The 22,171-nt window shown below is 50.5% G+C and overlaps 1 protein-coding gene across 1 annotated transcript; it reads right to left on the bottom strand.

Annotated features, from left to right (window-relative positions):
- Positions 1 to 214: 214 nt before the first annotated feature.
- Positions 215 to 21,249, bottom strand: LOC125643143 (cytochrome P450 2J2). Its single transcript, XM_048865327.2, has 9 exons — positions 20,869 to 21,249; positions 17,761 to 17,923; positions 16,764 to 16,913; positions 10,160 to 10,320; positions 8,025 to 8,201; positions 7,364 to 7,505; positions 2,584 to 2,771; positions 1,803 to 1,944; positions 215 to 484 (listed from the first exon to the last, which is right to left on the bottom strand). The coding sequence occupies exons 1-9, from the start codon at positions 21,037 to 21,039 to the stop codon at positions 306 to 308; spliced, it is 1,473 nt and encodes a 490-aa protein (XP_048721284.2). The 5' UTR covers positions 21,040 to 21,249; the 3' UTR covers positions 215 to 305.
- Positions 21,250 to 22,171: the final 922 nt, after the last annotated feature.

The following is a 22,171-nucleotide window of genomic DNA, read 5'->3' on the forward strand; positions in this document are numbered from 1 at the left end:
GGTGCAGGTGTAATCAACGTGACTAGCTACCTTTTAACCTTCTTTAGCCCATGATGGGGTTTCACCCACCACACACACCCACTACGCTAATCTCATAATTAGGAGATTTTTAAAAACCCTACCAGCCTTGCATTACAATAGACTAACCCTCTCTCAATTCTCCCTCCCAGCAGTCAGATTCCTGGTCAGCCATAAATAACGCCAGGTGCCACAATTCTTTGTTTTATAGTTTGTTTACTTATGGAAATTCACTATGAGAAACACCTGCCTATTGGGTTTCCTGGTCGTCTGTGACTTGCTGCAGCCTAGCGAGGAATAGCACAGATCTTATAGTGGTGCGGTTGTAATAGGCCCCCCAAAATACGCTCAGTGTTAATTTCAGTCACTCCCTCCGGCAGCCTGAACGTGAATGCCCTCAGCAGGCTGGTGAAGAAGATGAAGAGCTCAGTCCTTGCCAGGCGCTCCCCCAAACACACACGGTGCCCTAACGGGGGAGAGTTAGTGAGTTAAGAAAAAAAAACATTTCCCTTCTATTGCTTGTGTAACTCAAAAATGACAGCATGAGAAATTTCAGACTTGGCAGGATTCTAGTCCTCAGTGAGGAAGGAAAAATAAGATCTGCTTAAAAGCAAAATCATGTTTTACCTCTGAAGTCAAAGGTCTGAGGCTAGGCCTGCATATGTGCATCTGAGAATTTGCATTTCTGAGGTAATTAGCATTAGGAATCATTCTTCACATGACTATTCCCAAAAGGATGGAGGGGGTTATTTGCACAGTCCACAGATTTCTTAGTACAGTAGAACTTGGCTAATTTGCACTAATGACCGAGAAATCCATTGCTTATTAAGGAATTTTGCAAATTAATAAGCAAGCAACACTTAAATCTATCACAAAATTGATTTAGACAACTTCCATTCCATTTTCATGTCTATACAAAATGCAAAAAACCTATCTGACTTCAAGACTGAGCTTGATAAGTTTATGGAGAGGATGGTGTGACAGGACTGCCTACAATAGCCTGTGACCCATCAGCGACTGCCTGTAGCAAAAATCCCCAATGGCTGGAGACAAGACACTAGATGGGGAGGGCTCTGAGTTACTACAGAGAATTCTTTCCCAGGTGTCTGGCTGATGGGTCTTGCCCACATGCTTAAGGTCTAATTGATCGCCATATTTGGGGTCTGGAAGGAATTTCTCACTAGGTCAGATTGGCAGAGACACTGGTGGTTTTTCACCCTCCTCTGCAGAATGGAGCACGGTTCACTTCCAGGTTTAAACTAGTGCAAATGTGAATTTTCTATAATTTGAAGTCTTTAAACCATGATTTGAGGACTTCAGTAACTCAGCCAGAGGTTAGGGGTCTATTGCAGCAGTGGGTGGGTGAGGTTCTGTGGCCTGCAATGTACAGGAGGTCAGACTAGATGATCAAGATGGTCCCTTCTGGCCTTCAAGTCTATGAGTCTATACAGCGCTTCCCATTAAAAGTCAACATTTAAATTTTGAAGTATAGGGGAAAACCCTGTGGTATCTCAGATGTCATACTGTGGCAACTAGCTGTAAATGTTGTCATTTTAATGATGGCCAGCATGCTGTGATTTTTGTACAAATAATGAAATTGTGTAGTAGAAGAACCCACCCATGGCATTCTGCAAATAAATCTTTGCTGAGAAGCGAGGGGAGTTTGCCATTCTAAGTGCAAATGATAAAGCGTGCACATTAGCAAGGTTTAACTGTAAATCTCTCTGAATTATGCATTCACAATTTTCCCCCGTGAAAAATGGTTTAGCTGTCAGTGCATTTACCTGCTGAGAATGGTAAGAACGCTTCTCTGCTCATGAAGTTTCCATCCTTATCCAGAAAATGAGTCGGGTTGAACTGGTGAGGTGTCTCCCACTGCTCAGGATCAGACAAGACGGAACATATATTTGGCAAGATGACAGTGCCCTGCAAGGAAGAAGGATCTGACTTAGCTCTCACCGTCACTCCCTCAGAGCAGTGCTTAAAGAGAGAGTTTTCAATTCTCATGTACTGTAGTGCATGGCATGTCCCCCGGGGAGAGATCTGTCTCATTGGAGTAAACTGGGAGACTACTGGATGGTATATTTTTATTTCTGTTCATCATTTCTGAGCCATCTGCTAGCAGGATGGAGCCCAAAAGAAGAGGCAGTTCCCCAGGATTCTCCCTGCTTTAATACAGATTCCTTAATGGAAGAAAAACGTTAATGCTTCATATTTTAAATGTGTCAGATTCACAAAAGTTATATTTTTATGTCGAAGCAGCAAAGCCAGTGAGAGGTTTAAAGGGGCTGATGGAGCATTTGCAAATTCAGGGCAGTGTGACATATCGATAAAGAGACACAGCACCTGATTATCCACTTCCTTGCACTTTGTACCATGTTACCAGGACGTGTACAAAGCGGCTGTACTCTGCTGTCTCACTTTGCCCTAGTGCTGACGGCTTCAGAGGGTGCAAGGAGAAGCAGACATGTTATATATCTGGAAACACGAATGAGTTGCATTCCTAGTACATTTGACCCCCTTGGTGGGAGAGGAGGGTATAAGCATAAGAGAATGTCTCTGTACCTTTGGGACAGGTAACCCCAAGAGTGTTGTATCCTTCACACATTGTCTGGGGACTCCAACCGGGGCAATGCAACTGTAGCGCTGGATCTCATGAATCACGGCATTGGTATAGGGTAGGTTCTTCCGATCCTCATAGCAGATTAATTGGGAAGGACCCAACACAGCATCCAGCTCCTTCTGGACCTCCTCTGAGGAGACACATTTAGCTTGATGCAAATGGAAGGACACGTATTCAGGCAGTGAGTGCATGCCCAGAGATGTGTGCGTATTCTGGGGCTCTGTCACTTCCCTGCAGGATTCCCTTTAGCTTGAAGGAGGAATTACTCCTTTAATGCTGGTTAACTGCAGTGGGTGATGGGAAGCCATGCCAAGGGAATAGCTACGCTGGTGATTCCTACATCTTTATCTCTAAGGGAGATCTGCACTTTCCCAGCAGACTCACAGATGCCAGTTGAAACTCAGCATCAGGGCCAAATTCAGCCCTGGAGCACAGCGTTCCCTTTCTTTGCAGTGAGAGGGTGCTGGAGGCAAGGTGCAGCAGGAGCATCCCAAAGTGCAGGGAAAGTTTCTTCTCACTTCATTCCCCAGACCAAACTCCTGTTTGTCTGATGCACCTAGGGGCGCACTAGCAGCCTGATGAAAATCCTGCCCCCAGCACTGGAAGCCCCACGGGCTCAGGGAAATGGAAATGGTACCCACTGGGGGGGAATTGGGCTCCAATAGACTGTTCAGGAGTTAGCCAGGCCCAGAACAATGTCAGATTTGTAGTTTTACAGCAGGCCTAGTATATTCTTCACAGTTCCTTAACCTGAAAGTGGCCAAATAGCTTGAGCACAAACTTTCCAAGGCAAAAGGGAACCACTTGCAGGGATTGGAATAAGCCTAGACAATGTTAACGCAAGGAAAAAACACTATCAGCGAGCAGCAAACTGGTTCTCCCTAGGGCAGCAGGCTTGTATCTTTATATATGAGCTGGGAGCAGCTGCCCTGTTTTCCAGGCTTAAATAGCCATCCCTGTTTTGTGAGGGCAACTGGGTGCGACCCTAAGAACTCCTCAGTTCCAACGGGTAAAGGGGGTTGCAAGACTATCCTGATCCTGGACTGTACATTCTGGTTCCCCAAAGAACAGAGCCCCCACCCGAGCTGGAGCCCTCACCCCCTGCGCCCCAACCCTCTGTCCCAGCTCTGAGCCCCCTCCCGCACCCTGAACCCCTCACCCCAATCCCACCCCAGAGCCCGCATCCACACCGCACTCCAACCCTTTGCTGCAGCCCTGAGCCCCCTCCCACACTCCGAACCCCCCAGCCCCGCCATGCATCACCTCCATATTGGTGCACAGAACAAAATTCATTCCGCACATGCGTGGGGAAAAATTAGAGGGAACATTGGTCATGGAAGGTCTGAAACAAAAGCCAGGGTCCTGCTGGTCACGCTATCGCTGTGAAATGTCTGTGCACATACTGAGGGCATGTTTACACTGGAAACATAAGTCAACCTATGTTAGGTCAATTTATAACCACCGCAGTCATTGAAATTGACAGCCAACAGCCAATGCAAGGAACGCTGTGTCTACACGGACACTGCGTCACCCTAACTCCACAGACATAAGCCCTGCGCCTCTCCTGGAGGTGGAGTTATGATGTCGGTGTAGGTGGGCACTTACACTGATGGGAGCCAGACTGCAGTGTAGGCACTGACATAATTAGGTGGATGAAAACTGCCTCATGCCGAGACCAAGCCTGAGTAAGCGTGTGTGTGTGAGCTGAAAATATGGTCCTGAAGTCTGTATCAAGGCAGAGCTGACAAATAGGTTTGGTGCCCTACAAAAGGTGTGTATTCACCTGTATCTCTAAGCCAGTGGTCCCCAAACTTTTGAGGGTCACATCCCCCTACCCCTGTCTGTCGCGCCCCCCCCCAGCCCCTGGTGCCAGGGCTGGGACCATGGCACTCGGGGCTGGAGTAAGGGGACAGAGGCTGGGGCCGCAGCTCCCGGGGCAGGAGAGGATGTGGAAAGGAGTAAGGGGGCAGAGGCTGGGGGCAGGTCTGGGGTAGGGAGAAGGGCCGGGGCTGGGAATGGCACTGTGGCCGGGCGCGGGGCTGGGAGCTGGGGCTGGAGGCGAAGCAGAGCTGGGAGTGGAGCGGTGCTGGGTGGTGCTCCCTCCCCAACCCCTGTGTGGGGTGACCTGGGGCCTCCACTCCTCCCCAAACATTCCTCACCCCCTAGGAGTGCGCACCCCACAGTGTGGAAACCTCTGCTCTAAGCATTGTAAGCCGACACAATGGAAGCCGCATTTACATACAAAGTCAACAGGGGGATGTGAAATCAACAGGAAGGCAGCACACTGGAGAATAAGCTAGGGTGGGTTATTGTGACCCTAAGAACAGACAATGAGTGGGGGATATAAAGAGAAGACAAGGAAGACACACCTTTACCCTCCACCTAGGAAGTCATTGGTCAGTGTGGTTACATTTCTGAAAACAGGATCACAACCAACCTTGGCTGAAATGCTGCAAAAGACCTTTGGGGTGAGATAAACTTCTTCAGCCAAAAGCTTGTCCTGGTAAACTAAGTTTAGTCTCTAGAAAGTGTGTTCTTGATGTTGTTTTGTATGCAACCTTTGTGTCCATTACCTGTACTCACGATCTCTTGAACCGCGAGTCTTTGATAATACACTGATCGTTGTTTTCACTAGAAATGCAGCTCAGTGCTGTGGTGTGATACAAGGAGCAGATCCTGAGTTGAATCAAACAAGCTGGTGTGTACGTTGTGTCTTTGGGGATAGCAGCCCTGGTATTTCCGAGTGTTCAGTGGATAAGGGGCTGGATGCTACAGGGGAACCCTTCAGAGGGGCTCCGGGAGCGGGGTGCACCTCTTATTAGCCTGCAAGGCAAAGGAAGGGCTGGCCTGCTCCCGAGGAGGTTGTTGGGATGGCTAACAGGCTGGTGGGGTCAGGTAGCTGACACTCAGCTAAGTGCAAGCAAGCCCATCCCTTTCTGGAGGCAGGAGGGTAACCAGGAAACTCACAGTCCTGGGTGCCCTGAGAACTGTCACACTGTGATGTAGGGAACCATGGCCACAAGGGCGGGCTCCAGAGCATCTGTACCTGCCATTGCAGACCCAAGGCTGCAGACCCGTTCAGTCGGAAGGCACATTCCTCCAGTACTGGGGGATGGGTGTCGAGAAGGTAAGTTCTTCATAGCACTTCCCACCAGCATCACCTCAGTCTGGCCTGGGTTCAGCTCCAGCCAGCTGTTCTCCAGCCAGATGCTGATTTCAGCGAGGGCCCTGAGAAATCTGGGACATGGTGCTGTTTATATTTGATACGACACGGGGGTGGGTTGGGGGGGGTGGGCGCTGAAGAGAGCTCCGCTCAATGCCTCATGGAGGAGAAACACAAAAAGCCCTTTGTTCATTAACTGGGCAAGAGCAACTGAGTTTTAGGTGTGGATGGTAACACTGCAACCCACATGGGTAAGTGTTCTGTAATAACATGCATGACGTCCCGGTAATGAGACCTGCCTACCGTACCATCTCTGCTACCAGAGCGTTGCTGAGACGTGAGGAGGGGCTGCTGGGCTCACACAGCACAAAGTGGTCTTACAAGTGGTCTTACTGAGCCAAGGTATGCGGGGCCTGGACTTGTGGACTTGGTGTTTCTAAACGCTTGATCATCGGCACTGCACTGTAAACCTGGGTTTACAATTGCTAGACCTAGGCTCATGACCATGCTAACGTGTCCAGACTGCACTGCGCAGACCTTCTGACTCGGGTCTGTGGCTTGAGCTGCCTTCACCCCACCAAATGACAGGGCTTGGACCTGAGTTACAACATGACTCAGGCTCTGACATCCCCCCGGCCAGGTCCTAGGACCCGGGCTCTGAGTGCTTGCTGACCTGAGTCAGACTGATCTGTATATGGGCAGAAGTGGGGTTTGGGGCAAACCTGCATCAGAACCCAGGCTTAGTGTGCAGTGTAGACAGACCCACAGTGACTGGAGGTGGCCAGTGGAAAAGTCCACCAGTGTAGGGCAACTAATCAATGGGCAGATAGCTGACCGAGGCAGCAGAGCCACCGCCCATGCCACCCCCATCTCGGCATCTGGAGAGGGAAGGGGGCAGATCAGGGCCGGGGTGAAGGCAGGGCAGGGAGAGGAAGAAGCATGGACGAGCAGAGCTCCACTAGGCCTGGTTTTCTGCTGATGTAAGGTCCCGGAGCTGCTCCTGTGAAGCTCTAACTTGCACCCAGGTGGGCTGGGTGGCTGATGACCCAGAAGCACCTAACAGGTCCCTGCAGGCTGCAGTCCCTCCTCCCCACTGAACCTGAGCTCTGCTTGAGTGGGGTGGAAATCCCGTCCCAGTGCATTTAGAGTGTGAATCATGAGGTTTGTGGCTTAGCAAAGGGTGAATCAGGAAGGTTCTGCTGTGGAAAGAAAACTTCCCACTGGTGAGATCTGTTAGCCTGTGGCCAGTCTCCCAAAGGAAGTGGTGGAAGTCCCATTGCCCAAGACATTTAAAGCAGGTGGACTAACAATCCCGCAGTAGGGTTGGACTGGGGAAGTGGGGGGCCTAGGCATCTCTATGAGGCTTTGTCACTTCTAATGTCTGTCATTCGATGATTGTAGGACCAGAAATCTCACTGCTTTGCTGGCTGCAGCAGCCGCCGCCAATGGTCAGTTTTAGAACGAACATTTGTCGAATAAAAACGGGCAGAACCGGGTAATTTTCCACATACATGCAGACTCGCATCCATGGTGTGTGTTCCCGTCTCCCTCTCCCTCACCTTGGATGTGGGGATGAAGCACCAGGCTGATCAGTGCCCAGCGCAGGGTCGTGGCTGTGCTCTCTGTACCAGCTATGAAGAGGTCCAGGATAGTCTGAATCAGGTTACCTTCATCAAATGTAGAGGTGGGGTCATCTTTGCACTGCAGGGGACAGAGGGATAAATTAGGACACGGGAGGCAGGACAGTCAACGTGATAAAGAGCAGAACTTGCTCATTCCTTTGACTCCCTGCCATTTGCAAGGTCTTTTTAGTATTTCTGATTTCAGAAAATCACAAAACAGAAATGTTTTTTCTGATGCCCTCCAGGTTCTTGATTTTGTTACTTCCCGTCACCGCCTTCAATCCCAATTCTGTGCTGTGCTGCTTTGCAACACCCTTCTGAGACACCGCTTGGCCTGGGCCCGTTGGACAAGGGATCCCTCTTCCTTATCACCGGGTTTCTAGGAAGCTGCCGAGCTGCAACTGACACTGAGCTGTCATTTACCGTCTGCCTGCCCAGGCTGGAGCCCTATAGATTTCTGACTCTGCCACTCTCCCACCCAGCCACGCACCTGATCCCATCTCAAGAAGCTTTTCTGCTTTAGTCTGCAGAGGTTTGTGCTAGAAGGGTGGAATGGAGTTGTAAAGACGTTATAGTCACATACGGTGCAGAAACGTACTTTGACCATCTGTGCCAGGTAGAAGTCAATGAAATCCTGTGGCTCATCTGGTACCCCACTCTCCTCATGGCGTCTGATCTCTTCCTTTGCAAAACAATACAGAAACCCATGGGAGGACAGCACCTTCTTGTGAGGTCGTGGGAGGTGGTCCATGAGCCAGGGGAAAGTATTGTGCAGCTGTAGGAGAGACACAAAGAAGCTGCTTTCATTCTTTGCAATTAACACATTCCTGGAGGAGCTCTCCAAAGACGAAAATGCCCAGTGTGGGGAATTTTGCTATTGGATCAATTGCTTTGAAGGACACATTTTCAGCATCACGTATGGGGCTTCAGCCTAGACACTGATGGTTAAAACTCTTTAGAACCTAGCGCTAGTGTCCAGAAAGATATTTGGATATAGACAAACACGGAGAGAGAGAGAGAGAGAGATGCTCCAAGTTCCCCTTGTGATGTCTGCTTCTTCTGGGCTTAGAATCATGGAACAGACGGAAAGTAAAGGTCTACTGAGCTAAAGAGTTCAAAGACACTGGTGTTTTGACACTGTGTCACAGATATCAGAGGGTAGCTGTGTTAGTCTGTATCCACAAAAACAATGAGGAGTCCAGTGGCACCTTAAAGACTAACAAATTTATTTGGGCATAACCCTTCGTGGATAAAAAACCCACATCTTCAGATGCATCTGAAGAAGTGGGTTTTTTACTCACGAACACTTATGCCCAAATAAATTTGTTAGTCTTTAAGGTGCCACTGGACTCCTCGTTGATTTTGGTTTCAGAGATTTTCAACCTGTAGTCTACCTCTGCCACTGAGTTCCTAGGTGACGCCGGGCAAGTCACGTAGCCCAAAATGTTAACAGGTGGCCACTGGATTCTCATTTTCTAGGTATCCAAATTAAGATACCAGGGGTCTGATTTGCAGAAGACCCGAGCACTCACAGCTGCAACTGAAGTCAATGGAGCTCTGCTCTGAACATCTGAAGTGCTCTACAATACTAAATACTCTGAAAAATCAGTCCCTGGGCGTCTCAGATTGGGCCCCCAAATTTAGTTGATCGTGGTGGCAATTTTGGCTTTTTTTCTCCACTGTGAAGATAAACTCATTAATGTTCATAAAGCGCTAAGATTCTACCACGAAAGCACCACAGAAAAGCCCAGGAGGAAATGAATAATTCTGTATTAGAGCAGGGTTTGAGTGGTGTGCACGGACCCACACACTGCATGAGGATGATAAAAAGAAACCTTGAATAGTGGCTCGTTCCATGAGCATTGTTCATCCTGTGTGCTAAAGGAGACAGGGGTCTCATGAAAAAACTGGAAGTGATCGTGTAATTAAAGGCAGTATCATAATGTATATGCACAAGGGGGACCAAATTAAGATTGCATGGACAACCTTAATTCTGGCATATCGTAACTTTGGAGTGCTTGACAGTGCAAACTTAACATGCTTTTAACATAGGAGTGGTTTGAAAGAGGGTACAGTGGTGGATACAGATGCTGAATGGTAACCTTTCCTACTCATAGGGGCCAGTCGAGGAGAAAGCTTGTGGGGGGGAATAGGCTGGCTAGGTAGGAAAGAGCTAACTTGTGAAAGTCTCTGAAGGGAAGAACAAGTAGCTTGTGTTTGTTGTGGTGGAAGAGGGGTGGCCAATGGAAGGACTTCAAGGTGGGGGTGGCAGAGCAACAAACCCAAGGAGAGGAAGGAAGGGGTGGAGTGGGCAGGCCGAGGGTGGAGCCCCCCGCCCCTGGTGCTTGCAGAGTAGGGGAAGCTGCCGCTGCTGCTTGGCAACCCGCTTCTCCTAGCCTACAGCTCCTTCAGCCTCCTTGGCTGCCTCCTTGCCTCCAGTGCCGGTAGGCTGTGCCTGTGTGAGGTGAGGCGGGGGCACCTCCCAACTATAGGACTGGACTGGACTGTATGGCAAAAAAAAATGCCCCTGGAACCTAACCCCCCCATTTACATTCATTCTTATGGGGAAATTGGATTTGCTTAACATCGTTTCACTTAAAGTCGCATTTTTCCGGAACAGAACTACAACGTTAAGGGAGGAGTTCCTGTCCGACATCTTCTATTTAGGGAGGGGCCCAGCCCGCATTTGGGGAGGGGGGCAAAAGAAATAACAGCAACAAATTGGGAACGTACTCTCTCGCTGAGGGTGCTCGCAGATATGAGCAAACAGGCATTGGCTTTAATCAGCTGCTGGAAGGTCTCATCGTCAGCAGAGAAGCGATGTCCCAAAACCACAGCACAAATGACATTTGACAGAGCTTGGCTGAAGAAGATGCTCGGGTCCAAGGGCTGTCCTGCAAACACAGTTATTAACATGAATGTTGCCTGCTACTGTGTCTCCCCCTCCTGGCACGAGAAGGAGCCTGGGATCTAGCAGGTCTTTTCAGTCGTGAACGTTTCTGAGCCTGTGATTCTGGTATCCAGCATCATTCACTAATAAACATTTAAAAGAAGCAATCAAAGAAAACTCAAGCTGGTTACAAACCAACTCTCTGCGGAAGGTTCAGTGTGTTAAAGGGACCCTGCCCATCTCTGCAGCAGTCCAGGCGGTAGCAGATCATCACTGGAAACTTGGTGACGTGAGCAGAGCTCCTGCCCAGTAACACCCCTCACATGCCAGCAGGTTCTCCTGTCCCAGGCTGAGAGAGAGATTGCTGGGCACGTCACTGACGGCTGCTTTTTCCTCCCAGCCCCAGAATTCCCACTAAACTCACTGGGCTGGATTCTCTCCGGCGGCTGAGGTCTGCTTGGTGCAGCAGATAGGAGTGGGGAGGGGCTTCAGGAAGCTGGTTACAGCTCCTGGATTCTCTGCTTGGCTCTTTCTCTAAACTATTCCAGCAGGGCAAAGGAAGCAGAGCAAGGCTGTGAATATACCCCATTGTTTTGCAATGAGCTATGGGATAGCTTGGCTATACATCGATCCATTGTATGTGTCACCAAGTTGCTATGCTCTCTCCCCAGTCATTACAGTCACTGGTATCTTTTTTACATTCACTTCTAGGACCCCTTTCACTCTAGTTACAGAGCAGGTAATGGTACCAACACAGCACTGGGTCTTATTTGTTGATGATCTCACTTAGCAGTGGGCTAAGACTTTGGGGCTACTTCTGTCCTAACGTATAGTCCACAGAACCTGAGTGACTTCACTCATGTTGCACAGGGTGTGATGGCAGGGTGGAATTTGGGCCTATGGGCTTGATCCTGGAGAGAGCAGGGGCTTTGCAAAACTGAGGCCTGGATGAAGGCAGCTAGCTGGCTGACTCTTACCCCAGACAAGATCCTAGGAATGATGATTAGCTACAATGGTGATAGGGTGCATTAGAAATGCAATGAATTAGCTATGTAGACAAGCTGGTTGATTGGGGAAAACAGGTCGAGGGGATAGTGGAGTTGATATCCGCCCCTTTGATAGAAGTGTGCTAGGAGGGGGCTCAGGCTTGGGTTCTGCTGGATTCCCTGCTGTGTTTGGATGCTATAAAAGCAATAGCCAAGAGTGTATTTTTACCTATGTCTGGAAAGGAGCTTGTGATTTTCCTCCCATATTTGGACCTTGACACAGTTATTAATTTTTATTCACACTAAAATCAACCACCTGTTTTTGGTTAATCTATTACTCCAGGTGCCTTTGACATAGTGTCAGAAGAAACTATGCAACTAAAACCAGCAGTAATGCCCACGAAACACTCAGGCCCCAGCCTGACAAAGTAAAAAGGGACGTACTGTGCCAAACTCCCATCCCCTACAGCCAATAACCACCATCAGGCTCCTCCCTCCCCAAACACTCAGGCAAAAAGGATGAAGGTTGGTCAACAATACCAAGCTATTTCCAGGGTGGAAACCAATTCCAGAGCTGAGGGCCTCTCCTGGAAAATGATGTAACTGCACCCCTTCCCATAAATCGAGGGCACTCCAACTCACATGGACACTGCTGACCGTAACAGTGGCAACATGGAACAGGGAGGGAGGTAGTCTATGAAGTTCGCAGATCCCAGGCTTTGTAGGTCAAAGCCAACACCTTAAATTCTACCCAGAGGCCAGCAGACCCCCCGCTCCCCAGTGCAGATCACCAAACACTAGTGTCAAGAACTATGAGCAAGAGACACCAGGTATCCAAGTCTGGAGATGTCTCTCCCATTGTTCTCTCGCCCTGTGGACCCCTCTCGCTCCAGGAACCACAGCCTCCTCCTCATGACTCACCCTTCCAGCCAGGTCACTACGTGTGTTAAAGGGACCCTGCCCATCTCTGCAGCTGTCTCCATCTGGACGGGTGTCAAAGTCCCACCATACAAAATGGCAGCCTTCCCTTTACTGCTCTGACTGTGCCACTCCTCCAGTGACTGGCCAGGGAACCTGGGGCCGCCCTCTACTCCAGGTTCCCACTCAGGGGCCCTCTACTCAGCAGCCAAGCTCTGCACTCCTGTTCCTTGCTGCTTTTCCCTCAAGCCTTCTCCTACCTTCCTGGCTTTCCCCCACTCTGGGTTTGCCAGAACTCCCAGGGAGTATCTGTGAACTACCCTCTGTAATCCCAACACACTTCCCTGAAGCCCTTTTTCCGCTCTCAGCTCCTGGGCTCTATTCAGGCCCCTCCTGTTTCTGCCCAGCTGAGCCTTGTCTAATCAGTTCCCTGCTCCTTGGCTCCTCCTGCAGGTGCAGCCTGGGCAGTTAATTGACCTACCTGGCCACCTTAACCCCTTCTAGGGCTTGTGTGGGACAGATGCACCATCACACCAAGCCTTTGCTGCCTCAGGAATGACTCACTGAAATGCACTCCATGGGGGTGGGGGGCTGCATCTGAAGACAGTGCAGAAATGTCAGCTCGCGCAGAACACAGCTGAGTGCTTACTTGGTGATGGTGCCTACAGGAAACACACCCCTGCTCCACAGCCAAAACCAGTTCCAGTTCATTTCTGGATGCAATTCAAGGTGTCGGTTTTGACATGTAAAGCCCTTGTGGTTTGGCTGCTGGCTACCTTAGCGACCTGCTTCTGACAATTGAGATGGGGAATATTAACCCAAGTGCCTTGTCTAATATTAAACCCTCTGGGGCTTGGAGCCAAATGACCTCCAGGAAGAGGCCTCCCCTCTGGAATTCACTCTTCCCGCCGGTCTGACAGATCACATGCCAGAAAATATTAATATCTTCATCAATGATTTATATATTGGCATAGAGAGTATACTTATGAAGTTTGCTGATGATACAAAGCTGGGAGAGGTTGCAAGTGCTTTGAAAGATAGGATTAAAATTCAAAACGATCTGGACAAACTGAGGAAATGATCTGAAGTAAATAGGGTGAAATTCAATAAGGACAAATGCAAAGTACTCCACTTAGGAAGGAAAAATCAGCTGCACACATACAAAATGGGAAATGACTGCCCAGGAAGGAGTACTGGGGAAAGGGATCTGGGGCTCAGAGTGGATCACAAGGTAAATATGAGTCAACAGTGTAACACTTGCAAAAAAAAAAGCGAACATCATTCTGGGATATATTAGCAGGAGTATTGTAAGCAAGACATGAGAAGTAATTCTTCTGCTCTACTCCATGCTGATTAGACCTCAACTGGAGTGTTGTGTCCAGTTCTGGGTGCCACATTTCAATGGACAAATTGGAAAAAGGCAAGAAAAAGGATTAAAGGTCTAGAAAACATGCCCTATGAGGGAAGATTGAAAAAATTGGGTTTGTTTAGTCTGGAGAAGAGAAGACTGAGAGGGGACATGATAATAGTTTTCAAGTACATAAAGGTTGTTACAAGGAGGAGGGAGAAAAATTATTGTTCTTAACCTCTGAGAATAGGACAAGAAGCAATGGGCTTAAATTACAGCAAGGGCGGTTTAGGTTGGACATTAGGAAACACTTCCTAACTATCAGGGTGTTTAAGCCCTGGAATAAATTGCCTAGGGAGGTTGTGGAATCTCCATCACCGGAGATGTTTAAGAGCAGGTTAGACAAACCCCTGTCAGGGATGGTCTTGATCAGGGGTCGGCAACCTTTCAGAAGTGATGTGCTGAGTCTTCATTTATTCACTTTAATTTAAAGGTTTAGCGTGCCAGTAATACATGTTAACGTTTTTAGAAGGTCTCTCTCTATAAGTCTATATATTATATAACTAAACTACTGTTGTATGTAAAGTAAACAAGGTTTTCAAAATGTTTAAGAAGCTTCATTTAAAATTAAATTAAAATGCTGATCTTATGCCGCCGGCCCACTCACCCCGCAACCGGCCTGGGGTTCCATTCACCTAGGCCGGCAGCAGGCTGAGCGAGGCCTGCGGCTGGGACCCTGGCTGGCAAGGGGCTGGCAGCCAGAACCCCAGACCGGCAGTGGGCTGAGCGGGGCTGGCGGCCGGGACCCCAGACCGGCAGCGGGCTGAGTGGGGCCTGTGGCCGGAACCCCGTCTGGCAAGGGGCCGGCAGCCAGAACCCCAGACCAGCAGTGGGCTGAGCGGGGCCTGTGGCCAGGACCCTGGCTGGCAAGGAGCCGGCAGCCAGAACCCCAGACCAGCAGTGGGCTGAGCGGGGCCTGTGGCCGGGACCCTGGCTGGCAAGGAGCCGGCAGCCAGAACCCCAGATCAGCAGCAGGCTGAGTGGGGCCTGTGGCCGGAACCTCGGCTGGCAAGGGGCCGGCAGCCAGAACCCCAGACCAGCAGTGGGCTGAGCGGGGCCTGTAGCCGGAACCCCGTCTGGCAAGGAGCCGGCAGCCAGAACCCCAGATCAGCAGCAGGCTGAGTGGGGCCTGTGGCCGGAACCTCGGCTGGCAAGGGGCCGGCAGCCAGAACCCCAGACCGGCAGCGGGCTGAGCGGGGCCTGTGGCCGGGACCCTGTCTGGCAAGGAACCGGCAGCCAGAACCCCAGACCGGCAGTGGGCTGAGCGGGGCCTGTGGCCGGGACCCTGTCTGGCAAGGAACCAGCAGCCAGAACCCCAGACCAGCAGTGGGCTGAGCGGGGCCTGTGGCCGGGACCCTGTCTGGCAAGGAACCGGCAGCCAGAACCCCAGACCGGCAGTGGGCTGAGCGGGGCCTGTGGCCGGGACCCTGTCTGGCAAGGAACCGGCAGCCAGAACCCCAGACCAGCAGTGGGCTGAGCGGGGCCTGTGGCCGGAATCCCGGCTGGCAAGGAGCCGGCAGCCAGAACCCCAGACCGGCAGCGGGCTGAGCGGGGCCTGTGGCCAGAACCCCGGCTGGCAAGGGGCTAGCAGCCAGAACCCAAGACCGGCAATGGGCTGAGTGGGGCTGGCGGCTGGGACCCCAGACTGGCAGTGGGCTGAGTGGCTCAGCCCACTGCCAGTCTCGGGTTCCGTCTGCCGGCTCCTGCCAGCCCGGGTCCCGGCTGCCAGCCCCGCTCAGCCCGCTGCCGGTCTGGGATCCCGGCCCTGCCTACATAGAGTGAGTACCTACCTTCTCCCTGGTTCTAGCCCATTCTCTTCCTCTCTCTGCACTGAGCTGAGGGTGGGAGAGCACTGAGCACAGGGCTGGGGGTGAAGGAGCAGGCTGGGGGTTGGGGTGTAGGGTCTGGCCAGGAGCTAGAATGAGGGAGGGGGCTCAGGGTTGGGGCAGGAGGTTTGGGTGTGGAGTGCCTACATGGGCAGCTCCCATTTGGTGCGAGGGGTGCAGGTAGGAATGTGGAGGGGGGTGCAGGAGCTCCTGTTTGGTGCTCAGGGTAGGGGTGAGAATGTGGGGGGTGCAAGAGTCAGGGAATGGGGTGTTGGGGGGCTGGGTATGTGTGGGGGTGCCAGGATCAGGGAAGAGGGCTGGGGGCATCTGAGGGGGGTGCAGGAGTCAGGGCATGGGGTGTCGGGGGTGCTGGAGTCAAGGCTGGGGTGGTGGTGGGGTGCAGGGGCCAGGGCATGGGGTGTGGAGGGGCTGGGTATGTGTGGGGGGTGCTGGAGTCAAGGCTGGGGTTATGGGGGGGTACAGGTGTCAGAGTAAAGGGTTGGGTGTGTGTGAGGGGTGCCAGGAACAGGGCAGAGGGCTGAGAGTGTATGAGGGGGGGTGCAGGGGTCAGGGCAGAGGGCTGGGAGTGTGTGGGGGGGTGCAGGGGTCAGGGCAGGCGGCTGAGATGTGTGTGGGGGGTGTAGGGGTTAGGGCAGAGGACTGGGAGTGTGGGCTAGGGTCATGGGGGTGGTCCCAGCCCCCTGCCCAGAGCAGCTCACGGCAGGGGGCTGGAGGGGATATGCCCTGATTCCACCCCCTATCCCCACGGCCCCGTCCCCACCTCTTCTCCGCCTCCTCCCCGGAGCAGCGAGCGCACTGCGGCTCCGCTTCTTTCCCTCCCTTGCAAGGGCCGTCAGCTGATGGGTGGCAGGAAGGGAGCAGAGGAGGGGCAGGAACCCAGCACACTGTGGGAAGAGGCCGGGGAGGGGGAACTTGCCTTCCCTGCAGCAGCAGCCGGCAGGACCAAGCTTCTTCACACTACCCCTGTGGGGGAGGAAGGGGGGGGGCGGAGGCAGAGAAGAGCAGGCCAGGGGGGAGATTTTTAATGGCTCGCTGCTGCCTGCTGGGGTCCCGGGCCTAGGTTCGGCAGCAGGCAGCAGTGTGCCATTAAAAATCGGCTCACGTGCTGTCTTTGGCACGCGTGCCATAGGTTGCCGACCCCTGGTCTAGATAATACTTAGTCCTGTCTCAATGCAGGGGACTAGACTAAACGACCTCTCGAGGTCCCTTCCAGTCCTATGATTTTATGATTCTATGAAAATAAGGTTATGGTAAGTGAAAAGCCCCAGCTATGCTGGCAATGATGTACCTCTCTCATTCATAAAGTACTCCACCAGGTGATGGGCCTCCTCCTGGATTCGGTGCTCCAGACCTTTCTTGCCCAGCCCCAGGTTCCGCAGGGTCATCAGCCCAAAGCGTCTCTGCTGCTTCCAGGTGTGACCACTTGTCATAACGATACCTGAGGCCATTGAGAATCCGTTATTTATATAAAGCAAAATCATTCACCAAGTAAGAGTTCAACTTAAAATATATTTTCTAACATGAGAGAGAAATCCAGAAGAGTGAGCGCATTATTCGTTGCTTTATCTGGGGCCTCAGGCCTGAATGGATTGTGACAACTCTGGAAAACTCCCCGTTATGGAGGGTTTTGTTGCATTTTTTAGGTGAAATAGAAAGCAGGGCTTCAAACACGCAGGATACAGGTTTCATAATTCACACATCACCTGAAAATATGAGGATAATTTCACAGCTGGGGACGCACACAGATGTGGGGTGAGGTCAATTGCAACGCAGGGCATGGATAAAAGAGCATTTTTTTGAATGACAGTGCAGGACTATGAGTTGAAACCCAGCAGGAAGGAAGATCTTGGCCAGGTTTCAAAAGCCTTCACGCTGTGTGAATGATCAAAAACTAGCGTTGTGTCAACGTCATGTCCAGTGGGACACTGAGTGATGCTCATGCTCCGTGCTGAAAGCCTGTTGATGATAGTGATGTTCACAGGACAGCAAAGAACTAATGATCCTCAAAGTTATTTGGATGCCTAACTCCCACTGATTTTGAGGATCTGGGCCCAAGAGACAATGAATGGTTCAAACAAGCTCCTTAACACTCAGGACTTTACCCTTCAGTCCCATTCAGTGGCTGCTTGCCCCATTACTCATCACCAGACCAGCTATCCATGTAGCTATTTTTGCAGTCTGGAGATGCGGCTCCATGGGGAAGATGGCTATGGAATAACGGAACAGCCACACTTACAATGGGCACCCCAGGTTTTTGTACGGTGTCCATGGAAAGAGAACGTTACCCTTTTCAGTGGCCTTTTCATTGAAGAAAGGCATTGCTGGCCGGCCAGAAACATCTTCAGGGTTGGTGGTTAGACCGTCTTTCACTGCTTGGAATCCATGCAATACAATCACAGGGCTCTGTCCCAACCACAAGGTGAAGATCTTCCCATGAATCTGTGCCAACTAGAGACATGATCAGTGTCAGCAAAGCACGGCTGAAAAATTGTGTACAACAAATTGTGACCCAAGAACCTCTTAATGCCAGCTGGTAAGGGTGTTACAGGAATGTCTTGATTCTGGTATGCACAGGCACTGACTTTCATTTTTCTGGGTGAGTGCTCCACCCCGAGGCCCTGCCCCAACCCGCCCCTTCGCCCAAGACCCTACCCTCATGCCACCTTTTCCTGCCCCCGCTCCGCCTCTTTCCACCCCTGCTCCGCCCCCTCTCCCCAGTGCCTCCTGGCCGCCACCAAACAGCTGATTGGCGGAAGGCCACCGGTGGCATAGCTGATCTATGGGTGGCTGGGGAGCACCCGCTATTTTTTCCCGCAGGAGCTCCAGTCCCAGAGCACCCATGGAGTTGGCACCTATGCTGGTCTATACATTGTGGTTCACCCAAGAATGTCTTGTGAGGTCTTCCATGAAATCTGGCATCACACTGGTTTTATTACTATCAGTGTGAAATGTGTGTACAGATATTATGTAACAAACTATGGATATACAAACTGGAAATATGTTCTTAAGTATGTATGAAAGTATTAGTCACCAGAGGAGGTGAAAAACAGGCTTTTCTGTCAGAGTTGTTTATTCACCTAACTTGATGTCAGGATCTAAATTACACACAGCGGCTATCCATTTCCATACAAAGCCAAAGGTTAGCAAAGAGATGTGAAATCAACACAAGAAAAAACTAGCCATGGGGGAATTGTCCTGTCTATGAGTAAAGAGAGTGAACTTTGGGGGTACTTCTACAAGGCAAAGACGACACCTCAGCCTTCACTGAGGAAGACAGTGCTTTTTACTTAATGAAATAGAGGTCTCAGCCAGTCTTGTTTGAAAATGCTGAAGAGAACATTAGGCAACTGCTTTAGACAGGACCTATTAGTTAAGTTTAGTCTCTAGAAATGATTTTGTCTGGTTTCCAGTATTCTTACTTACTATTACTTGAATCTCTGATGATAAACTTATTGTTTTCACTATAAATATATCTCAGTGCTGTGGTGTTAAGCAAAGTGCTGGTCCAGAGTTGAATCTCACAAGATGGCGTGTTCTGGTCATTTGGGCATAGTAGACATGGTAATTCTGTGAGTGTTCAGCAGATAAGGGGCTAGATAGTACCTGGAACGCTCCCAGTATTGGGATTTGTGCCTGTCGCTACCTGTACAGAGCGAGTGAGGTCTGCAGAGACTTGGAAGGCAGTGCTTGTGTTGCTAGAAGCTGTTGGTTTCAGGGAACTGAGCCACTTTGGGAACACCATACAAACCAGTATCCCAGCTCTCTTCAGGGATGCCACCTCAGGGACTCTGTGATAGAGATGTGCCTGGCTCTGTAGAATCTTTCACAATGCCATGGTGCAAGAAATGATGAAGACAGAACATAGGAATTGGGTCAGACCCAGGGTTCATCTAGTCAAGCATCTTGTCTCTGACAAAGACCAGCGCCAGGAGCTTCAGAGAAAGATGCAAGAAGTCGCAAAGTGGAGAATTGTGCCTGCCAATAGGGGAAGGTTTTTCCCTAACCCTCCTCAGCGAGAAGTTGGCTTATTCCCTGAAGCACATTGGCTTTAACACCATTCCAAAGATAGGGCGGATAGCGCCTGAGGTCAGGGGAAGGATCAGAAAAGACTTACACGATGCAGCCATTCTGGCCATGTCTACGCTAGAAAAAGCTATGTTTTTTGCAAGAGAGCTAAGGCATAAAATACTGGTGTGGACTAGGCAAGGGTAGTTTTCCCTCAATGTAGCTGGTCGAGGGGAGCCTAGGATTCTGGGAGCCTAAAGTGAGACTCTAAATACACATTCAGACACCTAACTAAAAGGAGCCTAACGTTCCCAGGGTCCTCACACCTGCATGTCCCACTGACGACAGTGAGGTTTTTAGCACCCCCCCCAGAAGGCAGAATTCTGTACTCTCACAAGGCATTATGCAGCATCAAACCCAGGGCCACTGCATTCAAACCTGAATCCAGGTCTCATTAATACCAACCAGTCGCCGTGAAGAGGGAAATAGCACCCCCCCCAGAAGGCCTTTCATTTAGGCGTTTAAATGCAGATTTAGCAGCTCCACGTTAGGCTCCCAGGACTGAAACGTTTGGCCTTAGGTTTTACATCTTGTGTGATCATTTCCCGCTCTCTGAAAGTCGCTCTCGTCACGTGAGATGACTTTTTTTTGTCAAGTCCGATATACTCAGTTGCCATTAAATCTTGTGCTCAGCAGGATTCATGTCACTGTCACACCTTCCCTGCAAACCAGAAATGAAATGTATGACCCTGACTTATTTGCACGAGCCTAGACACTGGATAAAATTTCCTGAGCATGAAAAATATCTTATTCCACTGATAGCAGCATTTGGGCTGCTGTGGGCTCATGCTAGGCAGGTGGGCGTGCCTATGCAAACAAGATCAGCCCCTGAAGTTCTTTGCCACAACTCGCCACCATTCACCACCAGATGTTAGGGCAGAGCTCATCCTGACTCTGCTTACATTAATAACCGAGAAAATGACTGAAATGTATTTATCCAATTGAGGTTCAAAACTCCACACCAAACATCTCCCATCAGGGGGCTCCAGGTGCCTGTCACAGAAATGAAAAACACATTATATAAAAGGAGTGTTACAAAACCAAAAATCAATGGACGTTTCCTCTCCCGCACCTTCACCAGCAGCAATCCTCAGTTAGCGGAGCTCACACAGTCTGAAAGCCCAGACCAGTCGAACAGATGGGCTTTGCTGTGTCCCCAGAAGATCAACAAACTTGGGCAGATTTCAGACCAAGAAAGGAGCACATCCCAAAGGTTGGGGCCCATCAGACAGCGGTCTGCTAGCCTCCCCTGCCTCTGCTGATCTCAGCTGCTGCCTGGGGAGAGTCTGAGAAGTAAGTTAATCAAGTATACAAAAATAAATAATTACCTTCTCGAGAGTCTCAGGATGAAGTTTAAATCCCAACAGCCACAAGTTCCCGATGAAGGGGAGGGGAGTTGGTCCAGGGGGAAGCCGCCTGCCTACCCATTGCAGCTTCAGAAACTGCACAATCAAGAGAAACGCAACCAGAGCCACAAAAAATTCACTGATCCCCAACATCCTCTTGCCGCTGCCTTTATCGTCGGGCGCTGGGCAAACCTCCTGGAGCTCGCAGGCTGAGCTCTCACTTTGCTGGAGTCTTAACAGTTCCCAGGGAGCTTTTAACCCTCTTATGAGCCTCACTTCTGGTTTTGTTTCTCTTCCTTCAGACCCACCATCACACTGGAGTCTGGAGATATGCCAGGCTCAAGTTTATCTGAGCAGACTTTTATACCACATACCTTGTCCTCGCCAGCCAAACCACTCCCACCAGACCTTAACCTTTGAGCTCCAAACCACAGCAGCCTCCTCCTCATTGAAAAGCAGAGTGGATTGGAGAGATCTCTCTGCGTAAAGCTATTTTAAACCTTGATTACATAATAGTTAAATCCAGGCATGAGATTTTATTGGCCAAATGCGGAATTCCCCCCAAAATCATTGGGTTCTGATTTTAAACCCCCCTCAAAGCGTCTGAGTCGGGCGTTCTCTCGGGCTATGGCAAAACAAGCGTTCTGGGCTGCTGCATGCTTTGTTTAGAATTGTGTTCCCCGGCTGCACTAGAAGCAGCCATGAATTACATTCAAACCAGAGGTTTTAGGGTTTGAATAGTACAGGCTTCAATTTAGTGAGAAAAAGACAGTTTGAAACGAGGGGAAACTATTTTCCAAAATGCTTCCTGGAGCACTGTTAGAAAAGTTTCACCATATCCAACACCCCACAATCTGGGTCTCCCCTCCCTAATTAAACATCCGCTAACTATAGGTCCCGAACCTGCCAGATAATCCCTACCCCTAAGCAGAGCCCCCAGGATCTCACTGCGGCTCCTTGCAGGGCAAACTAAGCAAAGGGCAAAACAGTTTTCCCTGGCCAGGGCTTCTCTTTCTCAGGTTCTTTTTTACCAGTGCCAGTCTCAGGCCTTCCACTGCCTGAAAACACAGCTGTGATTGGCACACATACCGGGGATACCAGGGCACGTTAGATGCAATTCTCTTACACTCACCTTCCTCCAGCTCAGCTGAACTCTGTGATGGAGCACAGGGCAGAATTCTGTACTCTCACAAGGCATTATGCAGCATCAAACCCAGGGCCACTGCATTCAAACCTGAATCCAGGTCTCATTAATACCAACCAGTCGCCGTGAAGAGGGAAATAG

This window comes from Caretta caretta, chromosome 9 (genome assembly GCF_965140235.1).
Source record: "Caretta caretta isolate rCarCar2 chromosome 9, rCarCar1.hap1, whole genome shotgun sequence".
Taxonomy (NCBI): Eukaryota; Metazoa; Chordata; order Testudines; family Cheloniidae; genus Caretta; species Caretta caretta.

Bases quoted from the DNA above. Each gene is read 5' to 3' on its own strand.
- LOC125643143 (XM_048865327.2), bottom strand. From the start codon at position 21,039: ATGTTGGGGATCAGTGAATTTTTTGTGGCTCTGGTTGCGTTTCTCTTG. The intron at 10,321-16,763 runs GTACATCATTGC...CTGTGTTTGCAG, and splicing joins GTACTTTATGAATGAGAGAG to GACAGCCCTTGGACCCGAGC. The intron at 8,202-10,159 runs GTACGTTCCCAA...TCTCTCCTACAG, and splicing joins CGAGCACCCTCAGCGAGAGA to CTGCACAATACTTTCCCCTG.